The sequence below is a fragment of the Saprolegnia diclina genome, assembly GCF_000281045.1.
Source record: "Saprolegnia diclina VS20 unplaced genomic scaffold supercont1.2, whole genome shotgun sequence".
Classification (NCBI taxonomy): domain Eukaryota; phylum Oomycota; class Saprolegniomycetes; order Saprolegniales; family Saprolegniaceae; genus Saprolegnia; species Saprolegnia diclina.
In genome coordinates this window covers 929,220-944,925 of record NW_008246069.1, presented here as the reverse complement: position 1 = coordinate 944,925, position 15,706 = coordinate 929,220, and the positions used below count along the sequence as shown (strand labels likewise).

The following is a 15,706-nucleotide window of genomic DNA, read 5'->3' as shown; positions in this document are numbered from 1 at the left end:
CAGCATGGCAGCTCACACGGACGCGGCTCGAATCTGTGGCCCTTGTCGTGGTGGCGTTGTTAGATTCGGCATCCTTTCACGCGCGAATTCGGCATGGATAGTGGTAGTGCCGAATTGGACGTGCTGTAAAGATCATGGAAGCCCGCGAGCTCAAGTTTGCCATCTTCAAGGACCTCTGCGGGACGCGGGAGCTCGGTCGATGGAAGCGCTACTGGGGCGCCTTCCAGAAGTACATGCGACTGCAACTCTCGCTGGGCGAGCTCCATGCGGTCGTCGCGTCCGAGCTCTCGCCGCGCCAGCGTACGTCGCCCTCGGATCTTGAGATGCTGAGGAAGAGGATGATGCCAGGGCGACTGCACAACCGACTGGTCGTCCTGCTGCTAAGCCGCGCCCATGCGAGCGCCGCTGCGGCCAAGGGATCGGTCATTCAGGCAGCCCCATCGAATATCGATGACCTCGCAGATCCGCCGACGCATCCGACGACGGCCGACCGCCTTGTCGAGACGCACGAGCAGGGTAGGCTCGATCACCATGCATCAAGGTGCAACGCCTTGCTGTAGCCATGGCCCAACTGCTTGGCATCATGGTGAACGAGCCCGCCTCCAGCGATCACGATGCCCAAGCGACGGCCGACTTGAGTTTTCTCGCCGACCATATCCTTTCTTCTCCTCTTGCCTGTGCATGGAAGCAGGTGCATGTAGCGTCCTTGACTCTTCGTCCTCTGCACTGGCTTGCCCCTCGCCGCGTCCGTCGCCAACATACGACGCGACGCCAGCGCCAATGGCCTTGGCCAGCAACGACGCTGCCTTGGCCGGCTACCGCCTTCATGCACCGTCGGGGGGTCTCATCTACTCCGCTTCGATTCCGCCATACGCCGAAGGACCACCGGTGGAGCACAAGGCGATCCCACTCGAGCTCATCATGCAGCAAGCAGCGCTCCAAGCTGGCCTTCATCGCGTCGAACCCGGTGCCATGACCGCCTTTGCCTCGGCCGTCGAGGCAAGCAACTCTTCCTCTTCCTATGGCTCTCATGCGTTGACGGTATGTAGAGCTACATGGAGGACGTCACAGATGCGCTGTTGAGCCATATTGCGTCGTCCAACGACTCGCCTCTGCGACGGATTGCCCCAGAGCACTTGGTGGCAGCAACCATCTCGCACCCTCAGCTCATGCACCCGACCGCACCCGTCGTTCGGGAGCGGGCGATTAGCGCCCTCGAGAACCGCTTCTAAAGAGAGGTTATGCATGGTATGTATATGTGTAGTCACGTCCTAGGCGTCGGCCCAGCCCTCGGCGTTGTGCAGGCGGACGTCGGCGTCCATGTTGGGCGAGTTTTGGATCGCGTACAGGAGCTTGGCGCGCAAAATTTCCTTGGTCGAGTACGCGGGCAGGCTCAGCGAGAAGAAGCACGTCTGCGCATGCGGGAGGTACGCATCCGGGGTCTGGCGCGCGCCTTGGTCATGGGGCGCCTAATGCATTCGTTAGTCGAGAGGGTACTCGAATAGACGTCGGACGCACTTGGATCTTGAAGTTCATTGGAAACTCCTTGGCCGAGTTGGGCATGCGGCTGCGCGCCCACACAAAGCGCAAGAAGAGCGTCCGGTCTTCGTTCGAGAGCTCGTGGAGCACTTGCCAAAAGAACTGAATGTGGTCGCTCTGTGGGTCGACGTCTTCGTACTCGGTGCACTGCTGCAGCAGATTCACGTCGACTTGACGCCGACCGCACACGAGCACTTCAAACTCGCGCGCCGTAAAGAGGCCCGTGAGCTCCATCGGCAGCACCGAGGCAAGGCCCTCGCGCAGCGCCTGGAGCTGCGGACTGCTCTCGTTCAATCGCTTACGAATCGAGAGCTCGATGTATTCGGCGCGGTTGCTACTGTCGACCGACCGCGCGTCACCGTCGGGAAGCAGTGGGACCTCGGTACCGTCGCTGAGATGCGTCGTAAAGACGAGCGGCTCGCCATTCAACGCGTCGTCCTGGACTTGCTCGAGCATGTTGGCCGCAACGACATCAATTTCACGCAAGTGGGCCACATGCAACGGCAGGCCCACGAGCGGACGCCACACGACAGACGGCACGTCGAGGCCCATCTGGAGGCCGTGGCGCACGGCCATACCAATGAGCTTGCCGAGGAAGCGGTGCAGCTCGAGTGCGATCGGGCCCACAGCGACCGAGATCGTGCCGCAGCTCGGGTTGAGCACAAACTTGTCTTGGTTGCTGCCCGTGCCAGCGCGACGGTTCGGGCACGGCACGAGGAGCGGCAGCAAGCCTTGCTCGCCCTTGGTCACTTCGACCTGGTCCATCTGGAGCTCGTCCACAATTTGCTCAAAGACCGCGCGGTACGGCCCGCCATAGTCGTTGACACCCTCGCCGAGGAACTTGACCTTGAACGCACGCTTTTGTCCACCATGGCCCTTGCCAATGTACGCGCGCCGAAAGCCAGAGTCGCTCCACGTGCGCATCTCGCGATAAAGTTGGCCAAACACCGACTTGCGGAGGCGGTCGGACGGCGCAGGACACAAGGCGAGCTTGGACGCCTGCGCTTGGATGCGGTTGATGCGCAAGACGCGAATTTCGCGCGGGTCTTCGTACTCGTCGGACGGAAGTGGCGTCGCGGTCGTCGTCGCGCGCAAAACGCTGTCCCAAAGGCCGAGCTTCGTGCTCGTACACACGAGACGCCGCAGCGTGAGGAGCTCCCGGCTCGTGCGCGACCCATCGTCAAAGCACAAGAGCGGACTCGCTTGCAACACGAGCTGCTGGAAGGCAAGAAGGAGCGCAAGACGAGCGCGCAGCATCGAGGCCGAGAGACCATCCACGGGAAGCGGCTGCTGCACAGCTTGAATGTGCGACCACGAGAGGTTGACGGCGTCCACGCCGTGCGTCGCACAGAGGCCGTTGAGGTGCTCAATCAGCTGCACGTCGGTCGAGAGCGAGTGCACTGGCGCGAGCGCGAGCGATTGGTACCCGCCAAGACTCGAAAGCGCCAAAAGCTCGTCTGCGTGGAGCTCCGGGGTGCTCGACGGCGCTGGCGCTGGAATCGCGCTCGCGCTCACATCGATGCCGTTGCGCTTGACAAGAATAAGCTCAGGTAGCTCGGCGCCGTCCCAGTACCACGCGTACGACCGTCCTTCCTCGCTGCCTTCGTTGCCCTGGGTTTCGACGCGGTACCAGAGGCGGTCGCGGTACACGCCTACATATTGAGATTGAGCATTGTTGGTATAAAAGCCTTCATAACATACCCAAGACGACGGCTTCCTCGGGTGCGTCCAGCGCGCGGCCGCCCTTGGAGAGAATCCGGACGCGATCGCCAGCGACGATTGCAATCGGTGCTTGCGCAGCGTCACAGACGCGCTGGCAACTCGTCACGGCCGTGTCAAGGTCCACAGAGAGACGGCCACGCGTGAGGACCCGCAGTGTGTGCTGCGTGAGCCACCGGTGGTACTGCCGATACCCGCTGTGGACAAACGACTCTGGGAGCGGCGCCGGCGGCTGCTGCACGAGGCGGTGCACCAGCGACGAAAATGCCATGGCCGTCTTGCACACCAGTGCGGGGGGAACGCCGGGCGAGCTGATCCACTTGCCGTTGAGCGTCACCTTGTCGCCGGCCTTGCGCAAACCAATGCACGGGTACAGCGTCTTCGGGCTCTGGTTGTCGTGCTTGAGACCTTCGAACGCCGTGCCAAGGTCTGTCACAATGTGCTCGCCGTACTTGATACCGTCCATAAAGAACGAGAGCTTGCCTACAGCACGTCGTCACGACCTGTTGATTCATCGAGGTGCCATCTTCGTACCCGACTCCATGTTGAGGCAGACGCCAATCGTGTCGCCCGCGTTAAAGTGATCGCCGTAGATGCGCTCAGTCGAGTTGTGGTACGTCGCGCGAAAGTTGACAAAGCCCCAGCCCTGCCACCGGTTGAGGTTGACGACCGTCGTGCCCTTGGTCTGCTTTTCGCAGACACCGAGAAAGACCGACCCAAACTCGGCCTGGTCGACGCGCAGCTCCCAGTAGTGCACACCGGCACTAAAGCCGACCGTGCCCAGCACGAGGTTGCGCGAGTCACCGCTGAGGCACTGCACGCTTTGTCCGTCGGTCGCAACTTGCAGCGCCGCGTTGGCGGCGTGCGGGTCGAGCGAGAAGAGCAGCTCCGACTGAAGCCGCACTTGGCTCTTGACAAGCGACCACGTTTTTTCGTGCCATCCATAGTAGACAGCGTCGCCCCAGCAAGTCGATGCGTCAACGACGAGCGAGTACTTGGTGCCGGGAAGCCACCGTTCGCAGCCAAAGCGCAAGCTCCAGCCCATGTCCATGTCACCTAGTTGAACATCCAACATCATTACCATTGCATGGCAAACGTGTGGATACCTTGAAGCATTGCCACTTCTTGCAGCTGCAACGTGTGGTCCGCAAACGTCCCGGCGACTGCTATGACAGCTTGATGGTCCGGCCACTCAACGACGCCCTCAACACGACCGTGATGCGTCGACGGCCACACTCGGAGCACCATGCCAAAGTGAAGCTCGACTGAGAACGGGTTGGCGAGAATGTCCGCAGCAGAGAGCGTCGCGCCAACCGTCGGCTTGGGCGTAGGGTACGTTCGCACCACGTTGTTTTGGTCGTCGACTTCCACGTGCGTCAGATCGTAGTTGCCGTCAGCACCCCATCGATAGGTGTAGAGCGCTTCGTTAGGCCAGCGGACGCTCATGCCCTCGCCTTCGACGCCGCTCCAGGGGCTGATCCCTTCGACGGTGCCAATCATGCCATCGCCACCGTCTTGATCGCGCCACTTCCAGTGCGGACCACGCTTGACCTTGCAGCCAATACCAAGCGGTGGAATGACCTCAGCCGCAGCTTTGGCCGCCTCAAGATCGTCCACGGGGCGCTGAACCTTGAGCTGTGTTACGGTGCCCGTCCATAGATGCGCCTTGGCGTCATCCGAGACGACACCCATGTCAAAGCCATACGGCCATGAGACGGGAGCGCCCGATTTGAACCCGAGGTACGCTGCTTCCATGTGCGCGCGCTGCTCGGGTGTCAAAAGTGAGCTGTCGACCAGCTGCAGCGGGAACGGAGGCACTGGTGAGCGCGTAGCAGTCGCGACCGGTGCGTCCACAGGCTGTCCGTTCTTGTCTTCGGCATTCATTTGCGCAATCGCGGCCAAATCCATTGGCGGTGGTGGCGGCGGCGGTGTCATGCCATCCTCGTCGTCATCGTCGCCCATCGACTCGTCCTGCTTCTCGACTTCGTCCACGCACGACGTTTCGAGGAGCTCGAGCGGCTGCAAAGTTTCGTACGCTGCTTTCGCGGCCAAGACGCGTTGGGCGAGCGAACTCGTCGGCAAGACGTCACCGTGCACAATGCACAACGTCGACGTCAGCTCCATGAGGTGTTGGAGGTACTTGGAGCAGATGGGAAAGTGCACATACTCCTTTGCGAGGCGCTGCGCGCAGAGGGCGACGAGTCGCTCCAGCGGGAAGTGCGTAATCGTCTCCAGCGGCATCTCAGGCACGAACCGAGACAATAGCTGCGCGGCCTTGTCCTTCAAGCACAGACTGGGCGACTTGAGCACACAAATCCACGCCTGTAGAAGCGCTTCACGCACCGACGGGCGGCCGTGCTCCAGCAACAAAAACGTCACCCACTCGGCAAAGTGCACGTTGGGGTGCGTGAGCACTTCGTTGTCAGTCCACGGCGCGTCGTTCAGCTGCGCGAGGCTCGACAAGACCACAAGCTCGTTGGGTGCGTCCCACGGAATCTTGGCGTACTTGCGCGTGCCAGCGAGGGCGACATGGTCGCTCAGCGCCGACAGCATCGACGTTGCGAGACCCGGGTGCGACGCGAGCATCTGAAGCGTGAGCGGTCGCAGCGTGTCGAGCGACGACAAGATCGCGTCATCATTCGTCACCTGGGTTGCATACGGCGCCACGAGCTTGAGGAACGTGTAAAACGAATCGGCGGGTACGTCAGGCACGGCCAAGTCGACGGGCCACTGGCTCCATATGGCCAAAAGAGCCTTGCGGGCATGCAAAATGGCCAACTGGCGCGTGAGCTGCATCCAGTCACCAAGAAGCGACGCCGACGACGAGGACGACTGCAGCACCACCGCATTTTGAAGCTTGGCGCGGCCCGGGACGGTTGCCGCAGCCTTGAGGTCCTTTCCAAAGTACCGCGCGTCCGATGCGTATTGCTCTTCACCCATGCACTCTTCGAGACTGTCTTCGAGCGACCCCTTGACGTACGTCGCTGGGTCCGTCGGAAGCGTGTGCAAGATCGGCGCAAAGTTGGCATGCGCAAGCGACGTCGTGCAAAAGGGCAGACCACCAAAGTTGAAGGCGAGGCGCTCGCGCCGGTTGAAGCTCGCGCACGGATAGAGACCACCGCTCACGTCAATGCCGCGGAAGGCCACGCCCATGTACTCGCCGTTGAGGCAAAAGAAGATGGTCCCAGCGTCGCAGTCGACGCCGCAGCCAATGATGTCACCGACCTTCCACTTGCGGCCATACGGGCTGCTGAGGCCGTGCCACTTTTGCTGGCGCCAGCCATCATAGGCCCACGAGTGCGGCCCGTCGCCGACGCCCGTGCCACGCTCCGAGGCACCCGAGAACGCAGCGTCCACCCAGCCAATCTGAATGCAGCCCGACGTCAGCAGCGTCGCTTCGTAGTACCAACGACCCGTAAAGACGATGCAGTCCGGCGCGCCGACAGAAGCAAAGCCGCCACCAGCCATGCCTTCGACAAGCAGATCGTCCGAGATCGATGCCTGCCCACTAATGTGCCGAAGTGGGTTGGGACCTTGCCGCACCGTCTATGAGGAGAAGAAGTTATTATGCAGAACACCCCCAAAAGAGACGTACCGATCGCTCAACATGCTCGACAACGTCCTTTGCCTTTTCTTCTTCGCGGCGGTCTTCGGCTTCGAGCGCTTCGCCGTTCGAGAGAATCCACGTGAGCGCCGCGTCCACATTGTTGCGGTTCGCCAAGAGGGCCTTCTTGCACCAGTTGACTGGAAAACCCATTTCGCTCAGCTGCTCAAGAAGCATCGGTGGCACAGACGGCTCCGCGCGCTCTTTGCGCGGCGCCGGCGCCTTGGCTTTTTGAGTCGCTTGCTGCACGAGTCGGTCCATTTCGCTAGAGTGCTCGAAGCAAAAGTTGATGGCCACTTCAACTTGGTACGCGCACTTGGCAAGCGCAACTTCGCACCATTCGCGCGGAAAGCCCATCTCCATCATCTGGAGGCACATGGCCGACGGTGGCGCCGCTGCAGCTGGGGCCGACTTTGAAGCGTCAGCGTCGGTTGCCGCTGCCGCCGATGTGGGGGACGCCTCTTTGGGAAACTTGCCCTGGTGCTCCTCGAGCCACTTGCGGTAGAGAAGGAGCCACTGCTCTTCGAGGATACTCAAATCGGTGAGCCCACTTGTCGACGTGGGCAGCGTCGCCACTTGACAGAGCAACGGCAGCGTCGGCTGGAGCCACGCGGGGCACGCGGGTTGGTGCAACCACGGCCCCATTGCGCGGATACCGTGCAGGCCGACAAGCGCTTGCAGCATCTTTTGCTCTTCGTCGACCACGGAGCGAATCAAGTCCATCGACAACGGGGCGTCCTTGGGCTCTTTGTTCTCGTCTTCACTCGCGTTGGTCGTGCTCGGGGCGGCAATGCCGAGGACGGCCTGAAGAAACTGCGGCGTATGGTGCACAACAAGGCGTTGAACGACTTCGGGCTGCATGTCCTTCCACTCAACCTCGGGGCACTGTACAATGTCTTCGAGAGCGACGCGGATCGGGCGGTTGTTGCTCGTGCTCGTCGACGCACCCGCGCCCGTCCACTCGCTACTCTTTTGCAGCAGTACCTCGACCGACGACTTGTCGAGGTCCATGCCGACCAAGACGCCCTTGGCCCCCTTGAAAACCACATCTGACGAGCTCGGGCGTGGCGCCAGCTTGACCATGTGACCCACTTGGAGGCCTTCAATGTGCCCACCCAAGACGCAAAGGGCGGCACAGGCTTGCATCTGGTCGCGATACCACGCCGTCCACTGCGACAAGAGCGCATCCGGGGCATCGGCTTCGGACACAAACAACGTCTCTTGCTTGGAGAGAGCATCCAAAAGCACGTCGTGCAAGATACTCTTCCAACCGTCCGCGACAAAGAGTGACCGCAAGAGATGCACCACCTCACCGACGAGTCCGTGCGAGGAGCCCGGGGAGAGGCGCGAGGGCGAGCTCGGTCCTGCCAGTTGCGTGAGTTGCCACTGTGCAAAACTCGCGGGCAGCGACGACGCCAGCACGGTGAGGAAGAAGACGACGAGGCTCGATGGTGTATGACCCGGCGCGGGATCGTCCAGCATCATAGTGTCATCTTCCATGTCATCGTCAGCCTCGGCCCACTGGACGCAGCGGCGCGGATGGATGTGCGGCAAGAGGCGACGCAGCAGCTGAAGTACGCGGCGTTGGACCGGCGACGTACCAGTCTCGACGAGACGCAAAAGAAGGCGCAACCATTTGGGCGAGGACAAGTGCTGCCGGCAGAGCGGCGCCGTACTTACGCTGTACAAAAGCCCGCAGATCTGGAGGCCATATTGCTGCGCCTCCTTGGACGCCGAGCCTTCTTGAGCGTTCCGCAGCTCGGTGAATAGCATCTCGAACACCGACTTGCCGAGGGTTTCTGGGCCCGACGGCTTGCGCGAGAGAGGGATACTCGTCGCGACCGACGTTTCTTCGGGGAGTGTGCCAGTCGCAACTTGGGCCGCGAGCAAATGCACAACCTTGAGCGCGGCTTGGACAATGTGTTTGGGCACGATCGCGCTGGACCGGGCCTCGTCAAGCACGGTCTGCAAAATGCGGAAAATACCGACGCGCGACACAAAGGCGTGGTCGTCCGGTGTAATCAGCACACCCCACGCTTGCAGCACGACAAGCTGTAGATCCGCGTCCTTGGCCCACGTCGCGCGCGACAAGGTCGACGCCAAGTGGGCGTACAACGCTTCCCACGCATCCTTGACGTGGCCATGGAGCACGCGGCCGCAGCCGTGGATGCCATGGTCAAAGTGGTGCATGCGAAGCTTCTGGAGCGCCGTCTTATCGGCGAGCGGGTCCAGATGCAGCCACTGGAGCGCATGACAGAGGGCGCTCGACGAGTTGGTGAGGCCGAGCTCGAGCACAAATCGCATCGAGTGCAAGCCCATGGCACGAAAGTACGCGCGGCCCGCGTTGCGCAAGAGCAGCTGATGCAACTTACCCAAGTGCGTACCCGTCGCCTGGAGGAAGCGCGAGACGTGCATGAGTGTCTCGGAAAAGAGGCGCTCCGAGGACGCACAATTGAGCGCGAGCGGGTTCTGAAGCTGCAAGAGGAACCGCGCGCGTTGCATGAGGTACGTGGCCATATCGCTGTAGCTGTGCGAATGTTGTTGCTTCATGCGCACGCTCCATTCGACCACGCGCTGGGCCGCGCGCCAAATGTGAAGTACGTTCTCGTGCGGCCGGTCAGTCTCCGAGATGACCATGTTGTCGAGCGTCAAGCCCGTGTGCCAGAGCATGCATGCGCAGATCATACGCCGCGCCGTCTTCATCGCGTCGCCACCGAGACGCAAGAACGGCGACTCGCCAGCGTGCTTGGTGATATGCGCGTCGACATCGTTGCGCCCGGCGATAAGATCCGCCAAGAATGTCGATGGCTCCACAGGGACAGACGTGAGCGTCGGTGACACGGCTTGAGTCCATCGTGACGCCATCGCGGACCAGCGAGCAGTTGGCACAGCAAAACGCTGAGCGGCGACGGTCACGTGCGGCAAAAGCTCTGGAAGACCTCCGCTAAATAGCGGGCTCTGCACCCACTCTTCGTACTCCTCGGTTGTAGCTTCCGGGGACAACGGCGACGTGTTGTCCGTCTCGTCACTTGCGTGGAAACTCTGGTACGCGCTTGGCTCTGGGTCGCTCGTGAGTAGCACCGTGTTGTAAGCACCGATGAGCGTGCCCACGACCATTTGAACAATGAGCTTGAGGTTCGGGCACGGCGATGCTCGCGGCAGGAGCGCACTGCCGACAATACTGCCGATCGTGTGGCTCTTGGTGTCTTCGTACGTGCCGTGGAAGACACGGCCATCAATTCGGAGTCGGCCCTGGACAAGACACGTGCCACCTTGCGTCCACGTCTCGACAAACGAGACACGCGTGCCTCGGACGACACCCTCGACGGCCACCGAAGACGAGGCACTGTGCCCACGCATACCACCGTCAGGCGATTGGTCGATGTCCAAAACATATTGCTGGGCGGGGATCGTACCGGCGGCCATGCTCTTGAGTTCCCACTTGCCGTCGATTGCAAGACCGAGCTGACCTTGTTGGTTTGTCGTCGACTTTGGTTCATCCAGACGCAGCAGCACTTCCATGCACTTGGGAAGGAGATGCAACGCAAACATGGTTGCAAGCGGGTGGTTCGGGTTGCGCTGGGCCTGGCGCACGAGCAAACACAGCGAGCTGAAGAGCGGCAAACCAAGCGCGAGCAAAAAATCGGGCAGCGACTCGACGACTGAGTGCACATACTCAAAGAAGGTGTGCAACACGACCTCTTGGTACAAGGGCGTAATCGCGTGGTCAGCACTAATCGTCGCAGACGAGGAGCCGAGCGACGCCGGCACGAGCGTGACCTGGTCGTCACGTTGGTAGAGGCCGATCGCCGGGTACAGAGTGCCATGTTGCGTCAAGCCATCAAACGCAATGCCCCAGTCCGAGTCGTCGTCGAGGAGGCCAAAGCTAAGCGCGCCCGTGTCCGTGTTGAGTCGGATGCGCACGACACTGCCGGTGCTGAAGCCGTCGCCATAGTCACCACGGACCTTGGACCGGTTGTGCCACAGCGCGCGCGTGCCAATCAAGCCCCAGCCGTGACGGTCACCTCCCACGTACGTCGCGACCGACGCTTCTCGAGTACTCACACCAAGAAAGACGTGGCCCTTCTCGCACCGATCGAGACGTACGGCCCACTCATGAAGGCCCGTATTCGGTGCGCAGCCGTACGTCGAAAGCACCATACCCCATTGTTTGGCCGTGTGTTGCTTCGCGCTTGATTGGCCGTCCACAAGTGTAAGCGTGTCGGCACAGCGCGCACCATCAAATTCGAGACGCGTCGGCTCGTCACCCGCTATCGAGCCATGCAACGACGCAAGAAGGCCATCTTGGAGCGCGCGGAGCAGCTGGAGGCGCGCGTTGGGCGCCTTACCGAGATGTGGCACCGTCGTAGACGAAAACGCCGGTGTCGGCAACGCGACCATGCGGAACTCGGGCTCGTTGGCGACGTAGTCTGTGAGCTTCTGCATGGTCGGCAGCAGATGCGACCACGTCTGCTTGAGCGCATCGGCTTGGCTCTCAAAAGCTTGCGCGTACATGCTCATGACCGTGTCCAGCGACGCGTCTCTCGTGGTCGTCACGTCAAACAAACCCGGTGCAACCGTCAGCAAAAAGTCCATAATGCTTGATGAACGGCACGTATTCGCTTCGAGCGACTCACGCACGAGTGACGGCGGCCAGATGCAAAGCTTGGAGCTTACGAGTGCATCGTCGTCCAGAAGCGTTCGCGGGCTCGTCTCGGCACTGTACTCTTCGTGCAGCACAGGTACAAACCCGAGCGCAAGGTCCGGGATTGCGAGACGGGTACAAAGCAAATCGACTTGTGCGTGCGACTGTGGGAGCTGCTCAAGAAGCGAATGTAGTAGCGCGTGGCGCTCGCTATGCGTCGGATAAAAGTGCGCAATGCCGCGGGCCCACGTCACACGCGCCTGCGCTGGAAGGCACGCTCGGTACCGTGCAACAGACGCTGATAGCGACGCCGAGGCGTCGGTAAACACGATCGGGTCGAGAGGCGCGTCGGGACCTTCAAGACCCGCCATGTAGTGCAAAAGTACGTTCTTGAGCGCCAGTGGCAACGGGTTCGCGTTCGTCGATGACTGGCCAAGGCCCACGGACGCCGGCGCAATGCCCATGACATGCACATGAAAGAGGTACGCATCAAGCGCATGCAAAAGCACGAGGCCCCCCGACGTGAACACCAACGCGTCGCGGTCCGAGACGTCGACATGCGCTCCGACCCGGGCGAGCATCGACTGCAGCAAGAGAAACGCGAGCGGGTTGGGTACGATCGGGTTGCTCGAGGACACGGTGCGCTTGGTCTCGGCGAGCTCAACGTACTCGCGGCAGATGACGTGAACGCCAGTCCAGAGATACTGCAGCACGACACTACCGGCGACAGCGGCATCGCTTGCGGACGAAAGATCAAAGATGGCAAACGCCGTGAGCTCATCGGGGCTGTATGCTGTCGGCAAGGCCTTTGGCGCATTCTCCGACAACAACGTGTCCATATCGACCGTGGACTCGATCGCGTCGGCGTCCTTCACCTGCAGCTCGGGCGACAACGAGAGTGCGATCGCCCGGGCCATGAGCGCTTCTTCGTCGGCGACTTCTTCGAGAGGCAGCTGGCTGCTACTACTGTTGCTCATCGCGTCCATGTCTTCGTCCATGCTATCTTCGAGTCGCCCCAAGCGCGACCGGAGCGCCGCAAGTGGCCCCATAGTTCCTTCGAGCTCCATGACGCTGCTCATAAAGTCGGCCGTGTCCAAGACAACGTCGGAGCTCGGCACAAGCGGCTTCTTGGGCTGTACCTTGGGCACGGCTGGCGCTGATTCCCCCGGAGCGGCTTCGCCGCGCAGGACCTTGAGGTGCGACACAAGCGGGTATTGCTTGCTCAGGTCAAACGACAACACAACTTGGGCTGCAAGCAGAAGCGCCGGAATCGTGCCGTCGGCCAACGCGCGGGCCACAAAGCGCGCGACGTGCACGGTCGCCTCGTCGTCGGTGAGCAGCGGCGCCGCAAAGTCGGGCTGGTACATTGCGGGAATGTCGTTCTTCTGCTTCTTCTTCTTTGTTTTGGATGGAAGCTGCACCTTCTGCTGCTTCTCGCGTCGCGGGTCGTGCACCGCCACGAGGGGATGGCACAACATCGTACCGTACAAGAGCGGGTCCGAGTCGCGGATCGAGAGCAAGAGCGGGTGAAACACCCGCGCGTCGATCGGGTCTGAGAGGAGCTGAAAATGCGTGCGCTCGGCCGAGGGCGGCGCCTCGTCGGTCACACTGTCGGGCGTGGCGTCGTCCATGCTCGCCTCCTGCATCGATGCATCGCTCTTCTCCTCGTCCGACTTGCCGTCCGAGTCGATTTGGTCTTGTCGCGCACGCTCGCGGCGCCCCAGGCCTCCGCTCAGCGCAAACTCAATGTCCGACTTGGCTTCCATGAAGAAGCGCGTGAGCTCCTCGACGCGCTGCCGCCGGGCCGCGTCCGCCGAGACGCGGTCGGTCCCCTTGGTCGGGGCGTCGGCCAGAGGCTTCTCCACTGCTAGCTTGATCGCTTCGACGCGGCCCATGGCACTGAGGTACGTAAGCGACTCCATCGAGATCACATGATCGCGGTCGGCCGAGAGCGCGGCCAGCTCCGTCTGCATGGAGGAGGTGAGCATGAGGGAGATGGGGCAGGAAGGGTACCATGAGGCGCTGGGACCGCGTCTCCGAGGTCATCTTGTCGAGGGGGTCGAGGAGGTCCGTCGGCAGCGGCCGCGCCATGTCGCTCTCGGCGCTGTTCATCCCGACTGGAAATTTCTATTGCGGAAAGATCTCTCATTGGGTTTCTCTATGGATTCTGGCCTCACTTCACGCACCTCTAGCAACCCATTCGACACCCTCTCATACTTTATATTCATCGCGTTATAACAGCGCGTTAGACACACCAAAGGGATAATCTAACACTTGACGTACCACGACAACGCGTATATGCACGTGGGACTGTCGTGCAGGTCGGTGTGGACCATCAAGTCGGCGACGGCCAGTATGGTAGATGGGCACATCACACTACACCAGCGTTGTGCTGCTGCACTGCTTCTGCTCGGCTAGCGCAGCAACTGCCGAGCGCGAAGGTCGATACGAGGCGACTGCATACGCGGGTTTCATACCTTTTGTAGCTGCAACGTCCGTACGTAACGTTGTGAACTGGGGCTGTGCAGAGGGTCCTGCATGCTCAATGCACGTTTGCTTGGGCCATGGCTGCAAAAATTGGTGCCATTGAATAATAGTTGCGTGATTTATTGGTATAATATTAAACATTAATGTAGCTAATCTAAATCCACACATCGTGCCTTCCCATCCTGCCCACCAATGGGAGGCTCTTCTTTGATGGGCATGGTATCTTGGTCGAAGCGAGACCCTGCCTTTGGCCCAGACCTTCCTACCGACTATGCTGTAGCAGCACCTTGCGGGTCGACTATACACTCTCACAGCCCCAGCATGTCTATCTCGTACAACTGGAGCATGTACACTACTAGTACACCTTTGATGAACCAAAATCGACTGTTTGATTCGAGTTAACGTCGCGACATTGATTGGTGAGCGCTCTACGGGCGGAGGCCGCAGCAAATCTGCTCGGGGTGCCAGAAGCAGTTCTGGCAGATCTCTTCGTTGCCGTTGCCACGCAAGGCCGGGTTGGCGACGCCGCTTTGGACTGCGTCGGATTCGGCAGCGAGGGTCGCGCAGGCAAACGCGGCGATGGCGAGGAGCAAGAAGCGGAACTGCATGGTTGTTGTGGGGGGTACAAGCAAATTGAATTGTGAGCGCTGGGAACAGCAATGGGCTTGAGTAGCCTCAGTATGTAGACATCATTCGGGTTCCGACCAGGCCTCGCGTGCTGATACATTCAACCTAGCATCCACTTCCCGCACTCCACGGTTTCGCAGTCCTAAACCTTCGCCACTATACCCGCTCAAATCAGATGACAGCTGTTGAATAGGTAGGTAGTTGTGCAGCGTACTTCGTTGGTTGCCGTTGCCCAACGAGCTGCGTGCTAGAGTGGGAATTGAACCTAGCCTGTTATCATTACAAAATCGCCTCGGTGGACTCTCTATCTATTCTCTGCTGCAATGGACGACGATCGTATCTACTCAGATGTGACGTTGCTATCAACTGCTACTGCTGGAGCAGCGCGGTTCGCACGCTTGAGTGGCGCCTTGTACTGGAGGCTACGGCGCCACGCGATTGTCGCTGCGACCTTGGCCGAGACGTCGTCTGTCGATTGTTTTGTGCCCTTGTTGATACCCGGGCACGAGTCCTTTGTCTTTTCCCACGTCGCTCGGGACTCGAGCGTCTCGGGCCAGAAGGGCCACGTCCTGCACTGCGTCGGCCGCGCGTCGTAGAGGCTGCAGACGGCCTTGCCGCGAATCTTTTTGCGGTCGAGGAAGATGCAGTCGAAGCCGTCGTCCTTGTTCTTGCGCACTTCCTTGAGCTGGTAGAACGAGAGGTTGCCGCGGCCTTGTCGGCGCGCGTACTTGTCGAGAAAGGCCGGGAGCGTCTCGCCGACCTTGGCAGCCATCGTGGCAGCTTCGTCGTCGTTGAAGCGCACTGAGCCAGACGGACCAGAGCAGCAGTTGCCGCATTTGGTGCAACTAAAGGCGAGGCCATCCTTGAACCACGGTGCGGCCGTCGAGCTCAGATGCCGGCGACCGAGACCTTGCATCTTCAAGCCAATTGGTAAAATCGGCAAACATATGCCGCCCATGAAAATTTATTTTCGGCGCTCCATATTCAAGATGCCGAAAACAACAGGTCCTTGGAACCCCCAGTGCATCTTCAATCGGATCTGTGCATTCCATTTAGCTCAACTAGGCATGTGGTAGATAGTATAT

At 60.6% G+C, this 15,706-nt stretch overlaps 4 protein-coding genes across 4 annotated transcripts; 1 reads left to right on the top strand and 3 right to left on the bottom strand.

Annotated features, from left to right (window-relative positions):
• Window positions 1-127: 127 nt before the first annotated feature.
• On the top strand, window positions 128-1,256 carry SDRG_00931 (hypothetical protein). Its single transcript, XM_008606437.1, has 5 exons — window positions 128-300; window positions 349-516; window positions 561-653; window positions 728-999; window positions 1,050-1,256. Exons 1-5 carry the CDS (start codon window positions 135-137, stop codon window positions 1,230-1,232), a joined length of 882 nt encoding a protein of 293 aa, XP_008604659.1. The 5' UTR covers window positions 128-134; the 3' UTR covers window positions 1,233-1,256.
• Window positions 1,067-13,643, bottom strand: SDRG_00930 (hypothetical protein). Its single transcript, XM_008606436.1, has 7 exons — window positions 13,521-13,643; window positions 6,854-13,474; window positions 4,365-6,804; window positions 3,793-4,314; window positions 3,241-3,741; window positions 1,519-3,191; window positions 1,067-1,469 (listed from the first exon to the last, which is right to left on the bottom strand). The coding sequence occupies exons 1-7, from the start codon at window positions 13,617-13,619 to the stop codon at window positions 1,272-1,274; spliced, it is 12,054 nt and encodes a 4,017-aa protein (XP_008604658.1). The 5' UTR covers window positions 13,620-13,643; the 3' UTR covers window positions 1,067-1,271.
• A 779-nt stretch (window positions 13,644-14,422) lies between these two features.
• On the bottom strand, window positions 14,423-14,602 carry SDRG_00929 (hypothetical protein; the record flags this gene model as incomplete). The annotated part of the gene is made up of 1 exon (XM_008606435.1): window positions 14,423-14,602. One exon carries the CDS (start codon window positions 14,600-14,602, stop codon window positions 14,423-14,425), a length of 180 nt encoding a protein of 59 aa, XP_008604657.1.
• Window positions 14,603-14,874: 272 nt separating this feature from the next.
• On the bottom strand, window positions 14,875-15,542 carry SDRG_00928 (hypothetical protein). Its single transcript, XM_008606434.1, has one exon. It carries the CDS (start codon window positions 15,535-15,537, stop codon window positions 14,962-14,964), a length of 576 nt encoding a protein of 191 aa, XP_008604656.1. The 5' UTR covers window positions 15,538-15,542; the 3' UTR covers window positions 14,875-14,961.
• Between the last annotated feature and the right edge of the window lie 164 nt (window positions 15,543-15,706).